We start from the raw sequence: 16,713 nt of genomic DNA on the forward strand, positions 1-16,713 counted from the left end.
AAAATCAGAGCAAGGCTTTCCTTCTGTCTTTGTCTGCTTCAGAGGTTTTGCTAAGTTGAAATGTTTTTTACTTATTGTACTAATAACAGTATAATAACTTTAACAAAGAAAACCTTATCTATAATCTCATTGCTCAACGAATCTCTGACTCTTACATATCATCATTCTTTCCTTTGTTCTGATGATAGTCTTTTCCAGAGCAGATTCTCCCTATCTTATGGTATCTAAAGATGGCTCCTCTGAACCACCTTTCCTTTTTTCCATTCCTGGCCTATGCTCACTCGAGACCCTTTAGCCAGATAATATCTCAGCACCTACTCAAGCTCCTCTGTATTTCTGGGGAAGTTGGAGGCAACAGCCCATTTCCGCAGCGAGTGGGACTCCTGGCCCCAGAGAAACCACCGCAGCAGTAGCATCTTTGATATGTAGGGGACTTGAGGGAACATCATCATCAGAGAGCAGAGAGCATGTGTGTTAGTTACGTATTGCTGCCTGAGAAGTTACCCTCAAAAGTTAGTGGCTGAAAACAACAAACATTATTGTCTCAAGGTTCAAGAGTGGCTTAGCTGGATGTTTCTGTCTCAGGGTCTTTTATGAGGTTGCACTGCAACTTTGTTGAGCAAGTTTGCAGCATCTGAAGGCTTGACTAAGGTGGATCTCCTTCAGAGTTCGCTCACGTGGGTGTCAGTGGGAGATGGCAACTTCTAGTCCATCGGCCTCTCTGTAGGGTTGCTTCCAATACGTCAGCTAGCTTCCCTCAGTGTGAATGATGAGAGTGAGAGAACCAGCAAGCCACCAAGATGGAAGTCCTGCTATCTTTTATATACTAATCTCGGAAGTGAGGTACTATCACTTCTTATCATTTATTAGCCAGCCCTAACATGATGGGGGAGGGGACTACCCTAGGATGTGAATACCTGAGGCAAGGGTCATTAGGGCCATCTTAGAGACTGACTCCCATACTTAGGCAGGGGCCAGGGGTGGGAGGAAAAGCCAGACTTCTGTGTCTGCATCTTAACTTATGGGAATGGTGTCCACTGATGTTTTGCAGTGTGCAGCATATGTAACCACACATAGCAGCCCAGGTGGCAGTCCCTCACCAGGTGGCAAAATCAGGGGTATTTGTCTTCAGCACTCTTCCATTACCTGTTAGGAATTCACTTATTTATTCATTCAACAAACATTTTTTTATTAAGTTTAAAATTTTAATTCCAGTATAGTTAACATACAATACTATATCAGTTTCAGGGGTACAATATAGTGATTCAACAATTCTATACATTACTCAGTGCTCATCATGGTGAGTGTGTTCTTAATACCCATCATCTTTTTTACCTACCCCCTCACCTACCTCCCCTCTGGTAACCCTCTGTTGCATCAAACATTTTTAAAACACCTGTAACATGCGTCTGTATTGATAATGTACTGAGTAATGGGGTCCTAGGGTCTCAGCCTAACAGGGCTTTGCTTTTCCCACATCTGTGTTTTTCTTCTGGATTTCCAAGACATTCAGAGTGACCACAGAGTGCCCTACAGCCCCTTTCAAGCAAAAGATTATTGTCTTTCATCCCATTTTCACAGGGTCCTAATCTTTGGTAAACTTAAGCTAATAATGATATTTCCTTCAGGGAGCACAATCCAAATATTTCACAGTCCTTGACCACTGGGTGCCTAATAAGAGTGGAAACAGCCTAAACAAGGGCTGGCTCTACCAGTATGACACATTTTTTGCTGAAATCCAGTCCAGTTACCCTCAGAGAGGTCTTTTCTAGCACACCCCAGTCATGCTAGAAAACTAATTGTGACTCTACCTACTCATGAAGTTGGCAGTAACAAAAGTTATAAGATGAGCCCTACAAAAAATATTCCTGTTTGCCAATGCTCGGGGTAAAATGGAGGCAATATATTGAAGTCCAGAAATAAGAAGTGTAGGGAAGGAGTGAGTTTATGATGATGGATTGATGGACCAGAGCAGGAAATACAAGGCAGGTAAGCTATTTGTTTTGGAGACGGAATTTGAGTCTTAGGGGAGAGGACTTGAGAAAAATCAAGTGAAATCTGTTAGTAACACGGGACTCATGTTAATGTGTTCTGAATTTCACAGACTCCAGAGCCAAACTGCTGATTTCAAATCCCAGCTCTGCTACTCACTACCTATGTGACAGTGGGCAAGTGACTTAATCTCTCTGAGCTTCAATGTTCTCATCTGTACATCGGAGTTGACTGAATGAAACCAACCTTCTGGGGTGTTTGTGAGCTAGTATATATGAAGTACTTGAACTTTGCCTGGTATAAATTAAGAACACACTAAGCGCTAATTATTATTATTGGAGAAATTAAAACAATGTCTATTGTGTAATCAACAGAGGTCAAGTTCATTCACTGCACCAATATTTATTGAATATATATATAGCAATGAACCTCAGACAACAAAATCCTTGTTCCCAAGGTACTTATATGTGGAGGAGGGAGGGAGGGAGGAGCAGGGGAGAAATAGAAGACTAAAATAAATAAGTAAAAATATACTATTTTAGAATTTATTATGATGATCATGCAAAAAAGAAAGCATAGTAGGGGTTATAGGAAATGCTGGAGGTGGGGAGAGGTGAAGGGAAAAAGGTTCTAGAGACAGGAGATTTTTAAGTCAGAAGCGTTGAGGCTGAGTAATGTTTGGTGTGTCCCATTCTGGCTGGAGGGAGATGAGGATAGGGTGAAGTTGTACAATGTGAGGTCAGAGGGGTCCTAGTTCAGGGTAGTGGGCAGATCATGTAGGGCCGTGCAGTCATTGTAAGAAATTTGTCTGTTGCTCTAGGATGGAAAGCCATTGGAAGTTTTGAGAAGATGAGAGACCTAGATTTTAAAGGACAACTTAGACTATTGTACGTTGGGATGGAGGGTGGGGGGAATGGAGGGATAGTAGGTAGTCAGGTAGGAGTCTCTTGTTGAGAGATGATGGTAGCTTGGGTTAGGGTATTAGCTGTGGGGAGGGAGGTGGGAAGAAGTGGATACTTTTCAGGGTGTATTCAAAAATTTAAGGCAGAGTCAACAGAATTTGCAGATGAATTGGATGTAGCTCTTAAGACAAAGAGAAAGGTCAAAAATAGGGAAGTTTTGTGAGGACAGGGATTTTTCTCTTTTATTCAATGTCATATCCCAACCAACTATACAGTGCCTATTACTCAACAGGCATTCCCTGACTTAATGAAAAGGACAATTCTGATTTGTATTATATCCTTAACTTCCTAAGTTCAGTAAATACGATACAACAGTGAAAACAACTGCAGATAAATGCAGTATTGTTATTTGCTGTAACAGAAGAGTGCTTTGTTATAAAATATTCATTAGAAACAAACAAAACCCAACAGGATATCCACCTGAGTACATTTAAGAGTTCTCTGTTTGGAGAAAAGCATAGAGACCTAGAAAACAGGGATTCCATCATCTATCTTCACCAAACCATTACAAAATGCACTAATACACAATGAGTCAAATGAAAATATTAAAATACACATATTTAACGATGTAAAATAAATTTTTCACACATTCAAGACAATCTATCAAATGTTCTATTTTGGTCATATTCTAATATTAAAAAGCAAATTTTGTGCATTATGTCATCTCTTTCTGCTAATATATTGCACCATGTGAGAGGTATATATGGCTATATAATTGATAAGAATCTCAGAATATGCTAATTGGTAGTCTTTCAATACATATTTTAGAGTCTAAGGGCAACAGGGCCTGTTGATACCCTTGAGTGATGCATAGAAGAAATACACAAGAGCACACCCACTTTTTACTCAGTAGTGATTTATGGAGGTTGGAAGCCAATACCTGCTTTTGCCAGTTTTCAGGGATGCAATGAAGTAATAGTTTTTGAAGAAAGCATTTGATGAAAGGATTTTCAGTTCGAGACACATGTATGGATCTTGACTTGCTCCTGTCCTCAGGGGTCTTATTGCACTGATTTCTTTAGGCTGTTTGAGTTGAGCTGGACTCTATGGAGGCTATCTGCAGCCACTTTCCCCACATACGGTGCCAGCTCCAGAGTATGTCACATATATAGCGACAGGTCCTATATAGGAGAGGTCTAGGAGCAGCAATAGCAAACATTTGACAAAAGGAGCTAGGGTTGGAGGTGGGGGAAATTTTGTGGAAGCTGAGTTTGCATGACAGGCGTGGGTTCTTTTTTTTTTTTTATGGTTATTTGGGGTGAAGATTATAGGGGAACATGACGTTCCCTCAGGTCACCCACAGCACTGCTACTGTTCCCATTGCCTTTAACTGGGCATTAAGGCAGCTCCCACTCGCTCTTTCACCTCTCTCCCAAATATCCTCCTCCTTTCTCCTCTCTCCCGAATATCCCAGGGTTAAAATGGCTTGGAGCTCTTAGTACATTCTAGGCCAGGACAACCCAAAAGGCAGAAGGATTTTACTGTTGCAGTGTAGGGTAGAGAGTCTGGGTTAGCCTTCGCGAACTTTCCAGGCTAGTGCGAAGTTTTCTCATCTTGGGTGCATGTGGGAACCAAGCGTCTGAGTTTTGGTTAATATGTCAACAGGGTCAGTCCCTGTAGTTACTTTGCGAACACTGTGAGGCAAGTGTGAAGCCCACGGCTGCAGTGGCTGGGGGTAAAACGCCGCACCCAGCTTGGTCTTAGGGCAATTCCCCTTCCCCACCCCCCCAGCCAGCATTGCCCTTTAATGCGCGTGCCCGTCAAGGTCCCCGCGTCCCTTCCCCTCAAGTCGCCTCGTTAGCCTCTGTTTCCCTGTCCTCTCCTGGTCCCTGCCTTTCCTTTTCCGTGGGACAGCCCTCGCCCACCCCCGCCACGGCTCACTCGCGGGACTCGGCTGTCACTTTACTTTTCCGTGCCGCCTCCCCGCCCCCTCGCCAGGCCGGCCGGGCAGTTAGCCCGTGCGCGCGCCCGCCACCGCCCCCTCGCGGCCACGCGCCGGGAGGAGGCGGGGCGGAGCGGGCTTGGGGTGCCGGGAGGCGCGCGGCGCGGCACGGCCGACGTGGGGCTCGCGCTCTCGCGGTCTCTCCCGGGCGGGCACGCGGGCACGCGCACTCGCGGGCGCGCGCGCGGACGGCCGGGCGGAGGCAGCGTCTCGCGGAGGCGGTGGCTTCACTTTCCAGGAGTCAGGGGCGGCCGCAGCAGCAGCCGCGGGCAGCAGCCTCGGGAGCCGGAGCTGGAACGGCCGCGGGCAGCGGCGGCGGCGCTGAGGGTGAGTCCGGGCGGGCGCGAGCGCGGCGGGGACAGGCGTGGCCGGGCGGCCGGGTGCGTGGTGCGCGGGTCCGGCTTTCGGTGACAAGACCGTCTGCGGGGACACCCCGTCCTCGGCCCTCCCAGCGCCCCCCCTCCGCCCCCCGCCTCCGCAGCCCTCTTTCGCAGCGCTTGGGCTCTAGCCCGTGACCTGCGCAGACGCCCCTCCCTCAGGTATTCGCCCGGGCCTCGCCGGTGCTCCCCCACTCCAGTCCCCGGCGTCCTCCCTCTAGCTGGCGTCCCCCCTCTAGTGGGCGTCCCCCCCCACCTCCTCTCCACGTCGCAGGTCTCTCCTTACACCAATTGCGCCCTAGTTCTCTCCTTCTCTGCTCCCCAGCGTGCCCCATTCCCGGCGCCCCCTCCCGCGAGCCTCCTGCCCCTGTTTCTCGCCCTTTCCACCCCTCCCCCTCCTTCCTATCTCCCCCCCCCCCCACCCCCGCCCGCCTCGTCCCTGCCTGTCCATCTTCTACCCCCTTCCGTTCTCAGTTCCCCATCCTTCGCCACCCTTCCAGCCCCTTTGCTTTCCCAGCCGCATCCTGGAACTAAGTCTTTGCAAAAGTACTGGATAAATGTCACGGTGGAAAGTGCCCGGCTTGATCTTTTGCTATTTTCCCTAATTGCATAATTGCTGCACATGGTGTCTCTCTGGCGAGTGCCGGGTCTGGCGCCGCCACCGAACCCCGTGGCCCTCCTGGAGAAGACCTTGTGGGGTGTGTTTGTGTATGCCCGGGTGTTGTATTGGTCTTTTGTGAAGCCTAGCGCTTGTCACAGTTTGGAGCCGAAGCCCATTTTTCTCTGGTCTCTTCTCTGCAGCCCCCACTGGCCTGGTTTGAAACTGGATTCCCTCTGCCCTCCTTCCCCCACTTCTCCCCCTCTCTTCTCTCATAATGTTTTGATCCTTTTGCCCTTTACCATTTCTAATGAAGATAAAGCGTAGCTTCTTGTGGGTTTTTTTTTTTTTTCCCACGACCAACCAGAAATGTCCAATCCATCTTCCCTTAAGGAAATTAAGGCCGCTTTAGAAAGACATCATCCTGTGCTCGGTGGCTGTTAGACCTATTTGCATGTTTTCAAGATTCATCGTTTTGTATTGTGTATTCTTGAGAGTTTACTGAAATATTTTTATTTAAAAGTACAAAAGAAAGTGCTAGGGTTTACCTTCAGATTATCTAGCGCTTTGGAAAGATTTTAAGGTCTTCTTAGTTTTGTTTTGTTTTGTTTTTATTCCTGATTCTTTAAAAAGTATGTTTCTGTATATGTGATAATTCAGTCTGGACCTTGCAATTTAAATGATTGTCTCACCGGTTTGGACGCTCTGGCTCTTTAGTGTTTTTGCATATGGGCTGATGCTGACGATAGTGTTTAATGTCATAGCCCATTATATCTCCCCCAGAACACAGCGCCTTTTCTTCAAAAATTGTATTTTATTTTACATTTTAGGTAAGTTCAGAAATCTGAGTAGGAAGACAAATAAGATATCAAAAGACAGGATTAAGCGTTTTCCTGTTGTAAAAGCTCAAATGAACATTTGCTTTTGCAGTTTTATACCATGAGATACAGTTATAAGGCTTATCTGGACAGTAGTTGGATTTATGAAGTGACTATAGTTGCTTTTACGTTATCAGTTATATTTATAACCGAATCATTTCATTTTTATGGAACATGTGACTTTCATTTATTATATTGCTGATTTCCAGGACTGCATGTAATTACGACATAGAGTACACAGCTATAATACAAGATTATTTTGTGTGTTGAAGAAGAAACAACATCCAAACTTTTAATATAACATGTTTGAGGAAAAGTCCACCTTTCTATTTTATGTTTAGAAACCAAGATTTACTTTGAGTCCATAATAAAAATAGAAATTGGGAAATCTTAATTAGCTTTGAAACTATCATTGAAGAAGAGTACTATGTTTATAACTCTGGAATTTAAGTTTATCTTCCTTCTATGATTCGATCAAATTAGCTAAGTAGGAATTAATCTTAAAGATAATTTAAAAATGCTGATTTAGAAGATAACTTTAAAGACTTTTAATTCACGACTTTTTATTCATTTGTATTTTGGAAAGACAAAACAATTTCATACTTATACCTAATTAAAATGCTTGTAGACTGCTTTTTCTTTGTAAAAATTAGTTGTCACCTGTGTGGTACAGTAATTTTTTTCCAATACTTTTTTCTGTACTTAGGCATTTAAAAACCAAAATCAGTGGAAATTTGCCTTACTCTTGATATTTGAAAAAGAAACGAAAACTTTGTTTCTAAGAGTTTCTGTAGTGGTTATTAGTGGTCTCAGATGAATTTCTTATCCGTAGGTTAAGATTCAGATGAAATAAAGTTGTCTTAGGTCAAAAATGGAAATGAACTATTTTTCTTTATTGTGAAACTATAGAAATTATACCTTTATTTATTTGGGTTTCTTTTTTTATAGAAAGGAGCCAAACTTGAGTATATCATCATATGATTTCTATGTATAAAATTAAAATTTGGGCAAGACATGGTATTAGAAGTTAGGGTAGTGACAGGAGGTGATGAATATGCTGTATTTCTTGGTCTGGATACTGGTAACACAAGCGTGTTCAGTTCATGACAGTTCATTGGCCAACACTCACGATTTTTGTACTTTTTTGTCTATATGGTACACTTCAAGAATTTTTCTTCAGCCAAGGATTTCCTCTAATACTTATCCTCTGTTGGCCTTCTTTTAGTATCCACATATTCAAATACTTCTCCATTCAATTCTTGATCTGTCAGTTCTCTAGACTCCCAGTGGCCAAACACACTGAGACTCAAATCCATTTTATTAATAACCACTTTATGGAGATGTATTCCACATACTGCAAAACTCACTGTTTCAAAGTATACAGTGTACTAAGTGGTCTTAGTATATATTTACAAGGATGTGCAACCGTCACAACTCTCTGATTTTAGAACATTTTCAGCACCTCAAAAAAGAAACTCCATACCTATTAGCACTCACTCCCTACTTGGATATTTTTAATAGTTTTTTTTTTTCTTAATTTTATTTAGTTAGTTAGTAATCTCTACACCCAGTGTGGGGCTTGAACTCACAACCCTGAGATGAAGAGTTGCATGTTCTACCAACTGAGCCAGCCAGGGAGCTCCATAATAGTATTTTTTCATAATTCTCTGGAGAGATTAGTCTTCTGATATTCTGGAGTGGTGTTTGAAAGTTGAGTTTGGCTCAGATTGAGTCATTGAGTAATCTTTCGAGTAATTATATACTCATAGCATTATTATTGTGCAAACGTACATAAATAAGAACGTTGAGAAGAATGTGTAGCTTTATAACTAATGTAAGATAGAACTGAAACTCTAGGCATAGATTATTAAACTGAAGGACCACGTTCAGTAAAAAAGAATTTTATTTCATTTAGGCTTCTGTATATTTTTCATACAATGGGTTGCTTCTGGTTTAAGATGTATAAAATCATTTCTCACTCATTTCACATTTCTTAAAATATTGCCAACAGCATTTTGCTATATCCAAGGACCTTTCCCTGAGAATTGTTCTCTTTCTCACTTCCGTGCGCATCTGCTCTAACACGCTTTTATGTACATACTTATAAGATTTTGAACTTCTGATATATTTTAACTGAAAGAAGCTGGAAAAAAAATCAATGTTAAATCCAAGGATAAGAATTAAAGTGAAATAAAAATGAAGAAAAAAAGCGAGAAATATATGTTAGGACTGTTACAGCTAGACTTGAAACATACTGGTATAAAATTTCAGTATTCTATTAAGTGACTTTAGTGCTCATAAAAGATGTCACAGCTGTGGAGACTGATGATCTCCATTTACAGAACAGGTAGAAGAGCAGTCACATTTCTCCGTCAGTGTGTTTTCAGAGCTGCTTGTACAGACGTATTTTTGTTTGGCCTGGGGGAAGGGAGCTGTTGGAGTTGAGCGGGGTGGTGTTGTGTTTGTGTGATGTGTCTTTGAAGGCATTCAGTATCTTCTGTTGACTCTTCACCTCTCTGCATCCGGATCATTCTCTTGCAGTGCTTTTTGGTTTGTCTTACCATAGAAATTTCAATCCATTAAAGACTTGTATTATGAAATCACTTTCATTTAGAGGAAGCTGTAAGTTAAATCTTCAGTGGTGGTGAATTTTCATCACCGTCAACTAGCTATACATTTAGACTAATTACAGTAATAAAAAACAGTGCTTTATTTGAGGTATCTTTCTTTTACAAAGTACTTCTTAGGTGTTGGTAACATGGTGAGCACAAGGCCCTTTTGAGTCTGGACATTGATTTGTCAGTTTGGTTAGAGTTGTCAGTACACTTTAAGCTAGTTTGGTTGTAAGGAATGTCTTCATAGAAACCAAACTCAGGAATTGATTATTATGGAATGACAGTTCAGAGGGGATATCCCTTTTCACTTACTAGAATTTTTTTGTATCTGCTAGCCAGGTTATAGCAGTTATATACCTATGTATCAAGGTAGGTATTAAGGAAATTGAGTTGAGAATTAGAGCTGCTTGGGGAACATGAACTAAGAGCAAAGGGAATTTGAAAGTCTTTAGGGATATTTTATCCAAGGCTGGAAAAAAAAGAATCCTTCACCATCTCAATACAGTCTCCATTTCTTGTGAAACACAGTTGCTTGGTATATTGCTCGATCAGTGCTGACACCATCATATGGTTCAGGTTTTATTTAGAATCATGCAGGCCTCTGTGTTCTTTTGTGTTCTTCTGTTATCAGAAAGGTTACTTAAAATAATTGACTAGCTTGGAGAATTTTAACTTAGTAGTTTTTCAGAATATTTAGAGTTGTACAACATCACTATTATCTTTAAAACATTTTTTTTAATGTTTATTTATTTTTGAGAGAGCGAGAGAGAGACAGAATGTGAGCAGGGGAGGTGCAGAGAGAGAGGGAGACAAGGAATCCAAAGCAGGCTTCAGGTTCTGAGTTGTCAGCACAGAACCTGATGAGGCGCTTGAACTCATGAACTGTGAACAGCATGAACCTGATGAGGCGCTTGAACTCATGACCTGAGCCGAAGTCGACTGAGCCACCAAGGCGCCCCACAGCATCACCATTATCTAATTTAAGAACATTTTCATCAACCCAAAAGCATACTTTATACCTATTAGCAGTCCTTCTGCATTCTTCCCTCACTCCTACTCCCTGACAACCATTTACCAACTTCTCTGTCTGTGAATTTGCCTATTCTGGACATTTTGTGTAAATGGAATCATACAGTTTATTGTCCTTTGTGACTGACTTCTTTCAATGAGCATGATGTTTTCAAAGTTCGTCCATGTTGTGGTGTGTACATATTGTACTTCATTTCTTTGTATGGATGAATAATACACTGTTGTGTGGCTATGTCACATTCGGTTTATCCATTTATCAGTTAGTGGACATTTGAGTTGTTTCCTCTTTTTGGCTCTATGAATAATGTTGCTAAGAATGTTTTGTGTATACATTTTGTATGTTTTCTTTTTTCTTCTCAGTACGTTTTGAAAGAAAAGTTTTGGCAGCTCCCAAAGTTGTTTTGTAAATGACCACCCTGTTCATTTTATATTAGTTTTACTTATTCTACTTGCAGGCTCTCTTCCTCTGTTCTAGAGGTAACTTACTGTCGTCCTCCCACAACTAAATAAATGATCTTTGATTTTTAATCCAGGATCTAAAATGTCCACTGAGGCACAAAGAGTTGATGACAGTCCAAGCACTAGTGGAGGAAGTTCTGATGGAGACCAGCGTGAAAGTGTTCAGCAAGAACCAGAAAGAGAGCAAGTTCAGCCCAAGAAAAAGGAGGGAAAAATATCCAGCAAAACAGCTGCTAAATTGTCAACTAGTGCTAAAAGGTACCTTAATAATTTTAACCTTTTTGGTTTTAGTATCTAGTTATCATCTTAAGTTCTCTCTTTTGTATTTAATCATTTATTTGGGATACAGATTCATAAATCTGTATATTGAATACATCTGTAATGTAATAAGTGTAATGTAATAAATCTGTATATGAATAGACAAATTCATAAAAATACATATTCATTGTGTGTGTTTGTATTATTTAGTAAGTGAGCATATATAGGAAAACGTTTGTAAAAGTGTGGTAGTTTGGTTTACTTGACCATAAATATTTTATTCTGTTCAGCAACATGGAAGAGTGAGTAGGAATCTGTTAAAATAGTTTTTGAATGATGTATATTTTCTACTACTTGTTAGTAAAGTTAGAAATGCTGAAGTTAGCAACAAACATATCTTGGTTTCATTATATAAGGCAGTGGCTCTGTCTTGATACAGGTTTTTTTTTCTCTAGACAATAGATACATCTGGAAGGTAGATATTTGAATGAGTCTCTATTACCACATCAATTGCTTATGAGGACTGGACTCACCAGAGAATCTGCTTTAATATTGTTTAATTATAGAATGTGTCTTGGAAAAGAATTTAGAAGTAAACTAAATTTAATACAGTTTTTCCTGATTTTGTGGTTTAATGGTCTTATTTTCTAATACCTTTTAAAAAATATCTAATAGGAAGCATAATGAAAGCATTCTGTAATTTTTAGACATAGTAGAATGTGAATGTTGAATGATAGCTTTATATTTATTGGATAGTATGAATTAGGAGGATCTGTTTCCTGATGATCCAAAACCATTATGGTGTAGTAGACCTTGTTTCCCTCTGGTGCGGTCAATCCACAGGATTGGGAAGAACCTTCTCAGGCCTCCTGGTGGGACATGAGCTTCTAGGGAGAGATGTTGGGGTGATAGTGAGTGGTCAGCAACTTATTCCAAGGGACTAGGGTAGTCAACTCCTTCCCAGAAGTGTGTTGCTGGTCTCTGATCTCTCTTGAAGGAGTGGTGTGAAAGTCAGGTAGCCTCAAGCTTTAACCCTCTATACTAGAACATGCCAGTGTGGGAGAACAGGGTTCCGTTTAGTTTTGCTGTCTCCCCACAAGTCCAGAGGGCTTTAGTCGGCTGACCCGACGACCCCTCTGCTGGCTGGCCACAGCACAAAATGACCTGCTGCTGGGAAATGTGGGGTGGAGTTAGTATGGATAAGAAAGGTAGGAATGGAGAAAATATGACATTAAGATGAAAGAAAGGAGGTTGGGGTGAGTGAGTGGATACGAGATACTCAGTTATAGAATATACCTGCATGTAAATGAGGAAACTGTAATTCAGTCATCAGCTTCTGATAATAAGGATTTTCACAGGGCATCTTCAGCTTGTCAGAAAAGGGAGAGAATGGGCTGTCCAGGTCTGTGGGAAGTAGAGTTGGGATAGTGCTTTGCCTGGGTTTGTGCTCAGTTGTCCCATGATGCTAGTTAGCAAAGACTCCTGTCTGTTTCATGAGGCCCTGCCTTTCCCCCTCATTAGGAGGATCTCCATAATCCCTCAAAATCATAATTGAGTGATGTATCAAAAGACCAAATTCTGTGTGTGAGAGATCATTAAGTGTACAATGTGTGAAAGTGAGGATTGCATGATTTTTTCAAGTACATGGGTAATATTTTACTTTATTTTACTACAGTGTGTACAAAGTATAGATTACAGGGGCACCTGGTGGCTCAGTCGGTTAAGTGTCTGACTTCAGCTCAGGTTATGAGTTCAAGCTCCACATCAGGCTCCATGCTAACAGTTCAGAGCCTGGAGCCTGCTTCGGACTCTGTGTCTCCCTCTCTCTCTGCCCCTCCCCCACTCGTGCTCTATCTCTGTCTCTCTCTCAAAAATAAATACACATTAAAAAAAATAAAAAGAAAACCCCCGAAGTATACATTATATAGTCAAACCTAGTCCTTCCCCCTCCCCTTTAAAAAGAGGGTAAGACCTGGTTTTGAGATAGTACGTGTGTGTAAAGAATCCAAGACAGTGCCTGATCGGCGCATAATAGTAATTGGTATTATTGCAGTGGTTAGAGTAGGAAGTGTTGTCTGAGTTAAAAGAGAAAGCTTAATTTTTCACTCATCTTTTCCTCCAACTTAGTTGATAGTGAAGCTATTTTATTTTTTTTTCTATCTTTGCTTAAGTTCTAAGAACTCAGGAAAAAATTGAGAGTCAGGAAGGCAGACCCACATCTTTTAAATTCATCATTATATCTATAGTGCCTACCATAGTAGAGTCACAGTATTTACTTACAGGTGTCTTAGAACCTTAATTTGATTGTAGGGATTGGCTCTTCCATGGGTAATTAAGATCCCAGTACTAATGTGTGCAGAAGATTCAAAGTTAGAGATCATTTCAAAATAAAATTCTAATTTATTATTGTTAATTTTTATTCAGATGAGAAGTCTTTTCCATATAGTGTCATTTTATAAGAGATAATTTATCAGAAGAAGTACACAGCTTGGACTCTAGAGCTGGGATCTGGGTTTGATTGTAGGTTCTGGCATTTAGCAGCTCTGTGATCTGAGATACATAATTTAACGTTTCCAACCTCAGTTTCCTTTTCTGTAAAATGGGGATAATAATGGTACTTCTTCACAAGGCCGTCATGGGGACTAAATATGATAAAGCATTTATTTGCCATCTAGTAAGGTCTCATACAGTGGTGCTGTCATTTATAGACCTTGTGCCACTTAAAGTCTTGTAGCTGTTTTTTAAGTTCATTTGATAAACTTTAGGAAAATGAGATCTATGTTAACCTTTGAGGACATAATACTATTGTTGAACTAGAAATACTCACATGCTGTGATTATGTGTATTTTATGTAACTCAAGAAAAGTACTTTGTACATAAGTGCTCAATTGCATGAAATGTGCTGTAACTGAAGAACTAATACTTTTGTGTAGAAACGTGTTTTAAAAAAAAATCTCAGTTTTTAAGGTATTATGGAAGAGTGACGTAGAGTATAGGAATCATTTAAGTGGACACTTTATTTAAACAATGGTATAAGTTAATTTCATCTATTTTGAGGTAAGAGAAAGATTATAGTTACATATTTGATCAGTTTTTGCTCCTTGGCAAGAATTTGTTTCTTAAAAAATTGACGTGCTTTTATCTTGATAATGTCTATATCACTTGTTATATTTGCAAGTATGTAGTTGGACTATGTCTAGCAGTGACACATTTTGATGATTTTATTTGATTGACTAGTCAGTTCAATAAAACAGTTATTTTGAGCTCGTCATTGAATTGACTGTACTGCTTTCAAGTGTTGACACATCTGTAGCTGTGAATTTTAAATCACATTTATTCCAAATTAACTTTGTTTGGAGTAGACATTGTGATTTTACTGGACATACTGCTATTTGGTTTTAGACTCTAAATTTTTGTCAGGTTGAAGGGTGGATTCCAGTGTGTTCCAGCGTAAACGTTTATTATAGTTTTCTACATTAGAATGAATTAGTACTCTTTATAGATAATCTTTTATAATTACTTCACCTTCTTGATTCTAAATCTACACATAAAAACTTTTTAATGTTTCTGAAATCAGGATGCATGGTCCAAAAGTATTTATTGAGGATATCTTAAAAATCACGGATATATAGTTTATATCACCATTCAGAATTAAACTTTAGGCTTATTATGTGCATTGACTCTGTCTTTTCTAGGTTAATTCAGAGACTACTTTGAAATTTAAAAAAATTTAGTGATTAATTGAGTGGTGTTTTTCTTGATAATAATTTCATTTTCAAAGGTTTTGACCAGTTGATTCAGTTGGTTAGGGAGTTCTCAGGTGGCCAAGGAATACAGTCCATTTAAGAATATAGAAAGGCATTTTGGTGGCACACTTTTTTCTTTTTAAATAACTGTTAAGAAAATACCTTTGTGAATTCCCATGTCCAAATATTCATGCTCTACTTGGACCTGAGTGAGTTCCTGAATTGTCTTTGTCTTAATGTTTTTAAAAAAATTTCTTAATGTTTATTTTATTTTTGAGACACACACACACAGACACACACGCACACACACACACACACACACACACACACCATGAGCGGGGGAGGGGCAGAGAGAGAGAGAGAGAGGAAGACACAGAATCCAGAACAGGTTCCAGACTCTGAGCTGTGAGCACACAGCCCTATGCCGGGCTCCAGCTGGCAAACTGCGAGATCATGACCTGAGCCAAAGTAGGCGCTTAACCAACTGAGCCGCCCAGGTGCCCCCTTTTTAATGTTTGTTTATTTGTTTTTGAGAGAGAGAGCACAAGCTGGGGAGGGGCAGAGAGAGAGGGAGACACAGAATCCAAAGCAGGCTCTAGGCTCTGAGCTGTCAGCACGGAGCTCAGTGAGGGGCTCAAACCCATGTGAGATCATGACTTGAGCTGAAGTTGGATGCTTAACTAACTGACTGAACCACCCAGGTGCCCCCCCTGAATTTTCTTTAACCTGAAATATGTGTGTTTGAAATATGTCAATACACATGTACTGCTTCATTTTTTCTGAGCCATTAAACCAATATGTTGATGTTAAAATGCATGCTTCATACCTTCTTTTAAATCAAAAGGGACAGTGTAAGCATAAGCATATCTGTGATTTTGGTACCATATTCTTCAATTAAGTCTAAATGAATCCTGATTGTTGTTTCTTTTCCCCTCCCCTCACTCCTTTCTTTTTAGCGAATGACAGTCATATGCAGTAACTCTTACCATTCTTGGAACAGTTAAGGTATTAGGTGAAGTCTTTCAGACTGAAATTTAGTTTGTATTTTGCTTCTGACTTGTCTCCATAACTATGTGCATTTGCTGACTTAAGTATCTTAATAGCCAAAGAAGTGTCACTGCTAGATGGAAATTGGGAATTTAGGCAGTTGTCTAGTTGATTTATATATAAAGAAATAATTTTGTCTTCAACGTTTTGATAAGAGAGAGGTCATTTATTTGTTTGACTTAGCAAGATAATTGCCTCTCACCTTACCAGTGTACAATAACTAGCCTTAGTTTCCTTATCTTTTAAATGGGAAATGATAAAACAGTAATGCTTAGAGAATTTTGTGAGATTTATTTAATTCACTTTTAATAGACTAAGATCATCATGTGAAAGGTACACTGTAAGTGTGAATTATTGATACTTTTTCATTTTTCCTCACCCTAAGGGACAGTGCCTGAAATAGCTACCTTTCTTACCCCACATGTCAAGACTGCGAAACTTAATACATACCATGATCACAGCTTTTGAGATAGAATTGAATTGCTGTCATTGAAAGCAGCAGGACATCTTGCAACTGTTTAAATAGCAATTCTTAGTATAATCTTTTCTGTCAAGAAAAGCAATGAATATATTGTCAAGAGAAATATATCCATTCTTAGGTGTGGCACAAAATATATTTTAATATATTGACTCACTGCTTAGAGTTGTCAAGTTTATCAATAAATTGCTTTTTGTATTGAATAATTAGATCTGGAATTATAGACATCCAGAGGTGTTCAAGTTCCATTATTTGACAGAAAATTATGATTTATCAGCTTTTTAAAAATTTACTTAGAAAGAGAACACACACAAGTGTTGGGGGCGGCAGGG

The 16,713-nt window shown here is 40.1% G+C and overlaps 1 protein-coding gene across 4 annotated transcripts in view; it reads left to right on the top strand.

Annotated features, from left to right (window-relative positions):
* The first annotated feature begins 4,957 nt into the window (after window positions 1-4,957).
* LOC122492046 (ubiquitin-conjugating enzyme E2 E2) overlaps window positions 4,958-16,713 on the top strand; it is a 382,267-nt gene continuing 370,511 nt past the window's right edge. For 3 of the 4 annotated variants that reach the window (XM_043595516.1, XM_043595513.1, XM_043595515.1), the window contains exons 1-2: window positions 4,998-5,223; window positions 10,927-11,110. In XM_043595516.1, the coding sequence (XP_043451451.1) occupies window positions 10,935-11,110 (176 nt within the window). In that variant the 5' untranslated portion in view covers window positions 4,998-5,223; window positions 10,927-10,934. Of the gene's footprint in view, window positions 5,224-10,926; window positions 11,111-16,713 lie in introns of all 4 variants that reach the window. The other variant, XM_043595514.1, reaches the window with a different exon arrangement.

Source organism: Prionailurus bengalensis, chromosome C2 (assembly GCF_016509475.1).
Source record: "Prionailurus bengalensis isolate Pbe53 chromosome C2, Fcat_Pben_1.1_paternal_pri, whole genome shotgun sequence".
Lineage (NCBI taxonomy): Eukaryota > Metazoa > Chordata > Mammalia > Carnivora > Felidae > Prionailurus > Prionailurus bengalensis.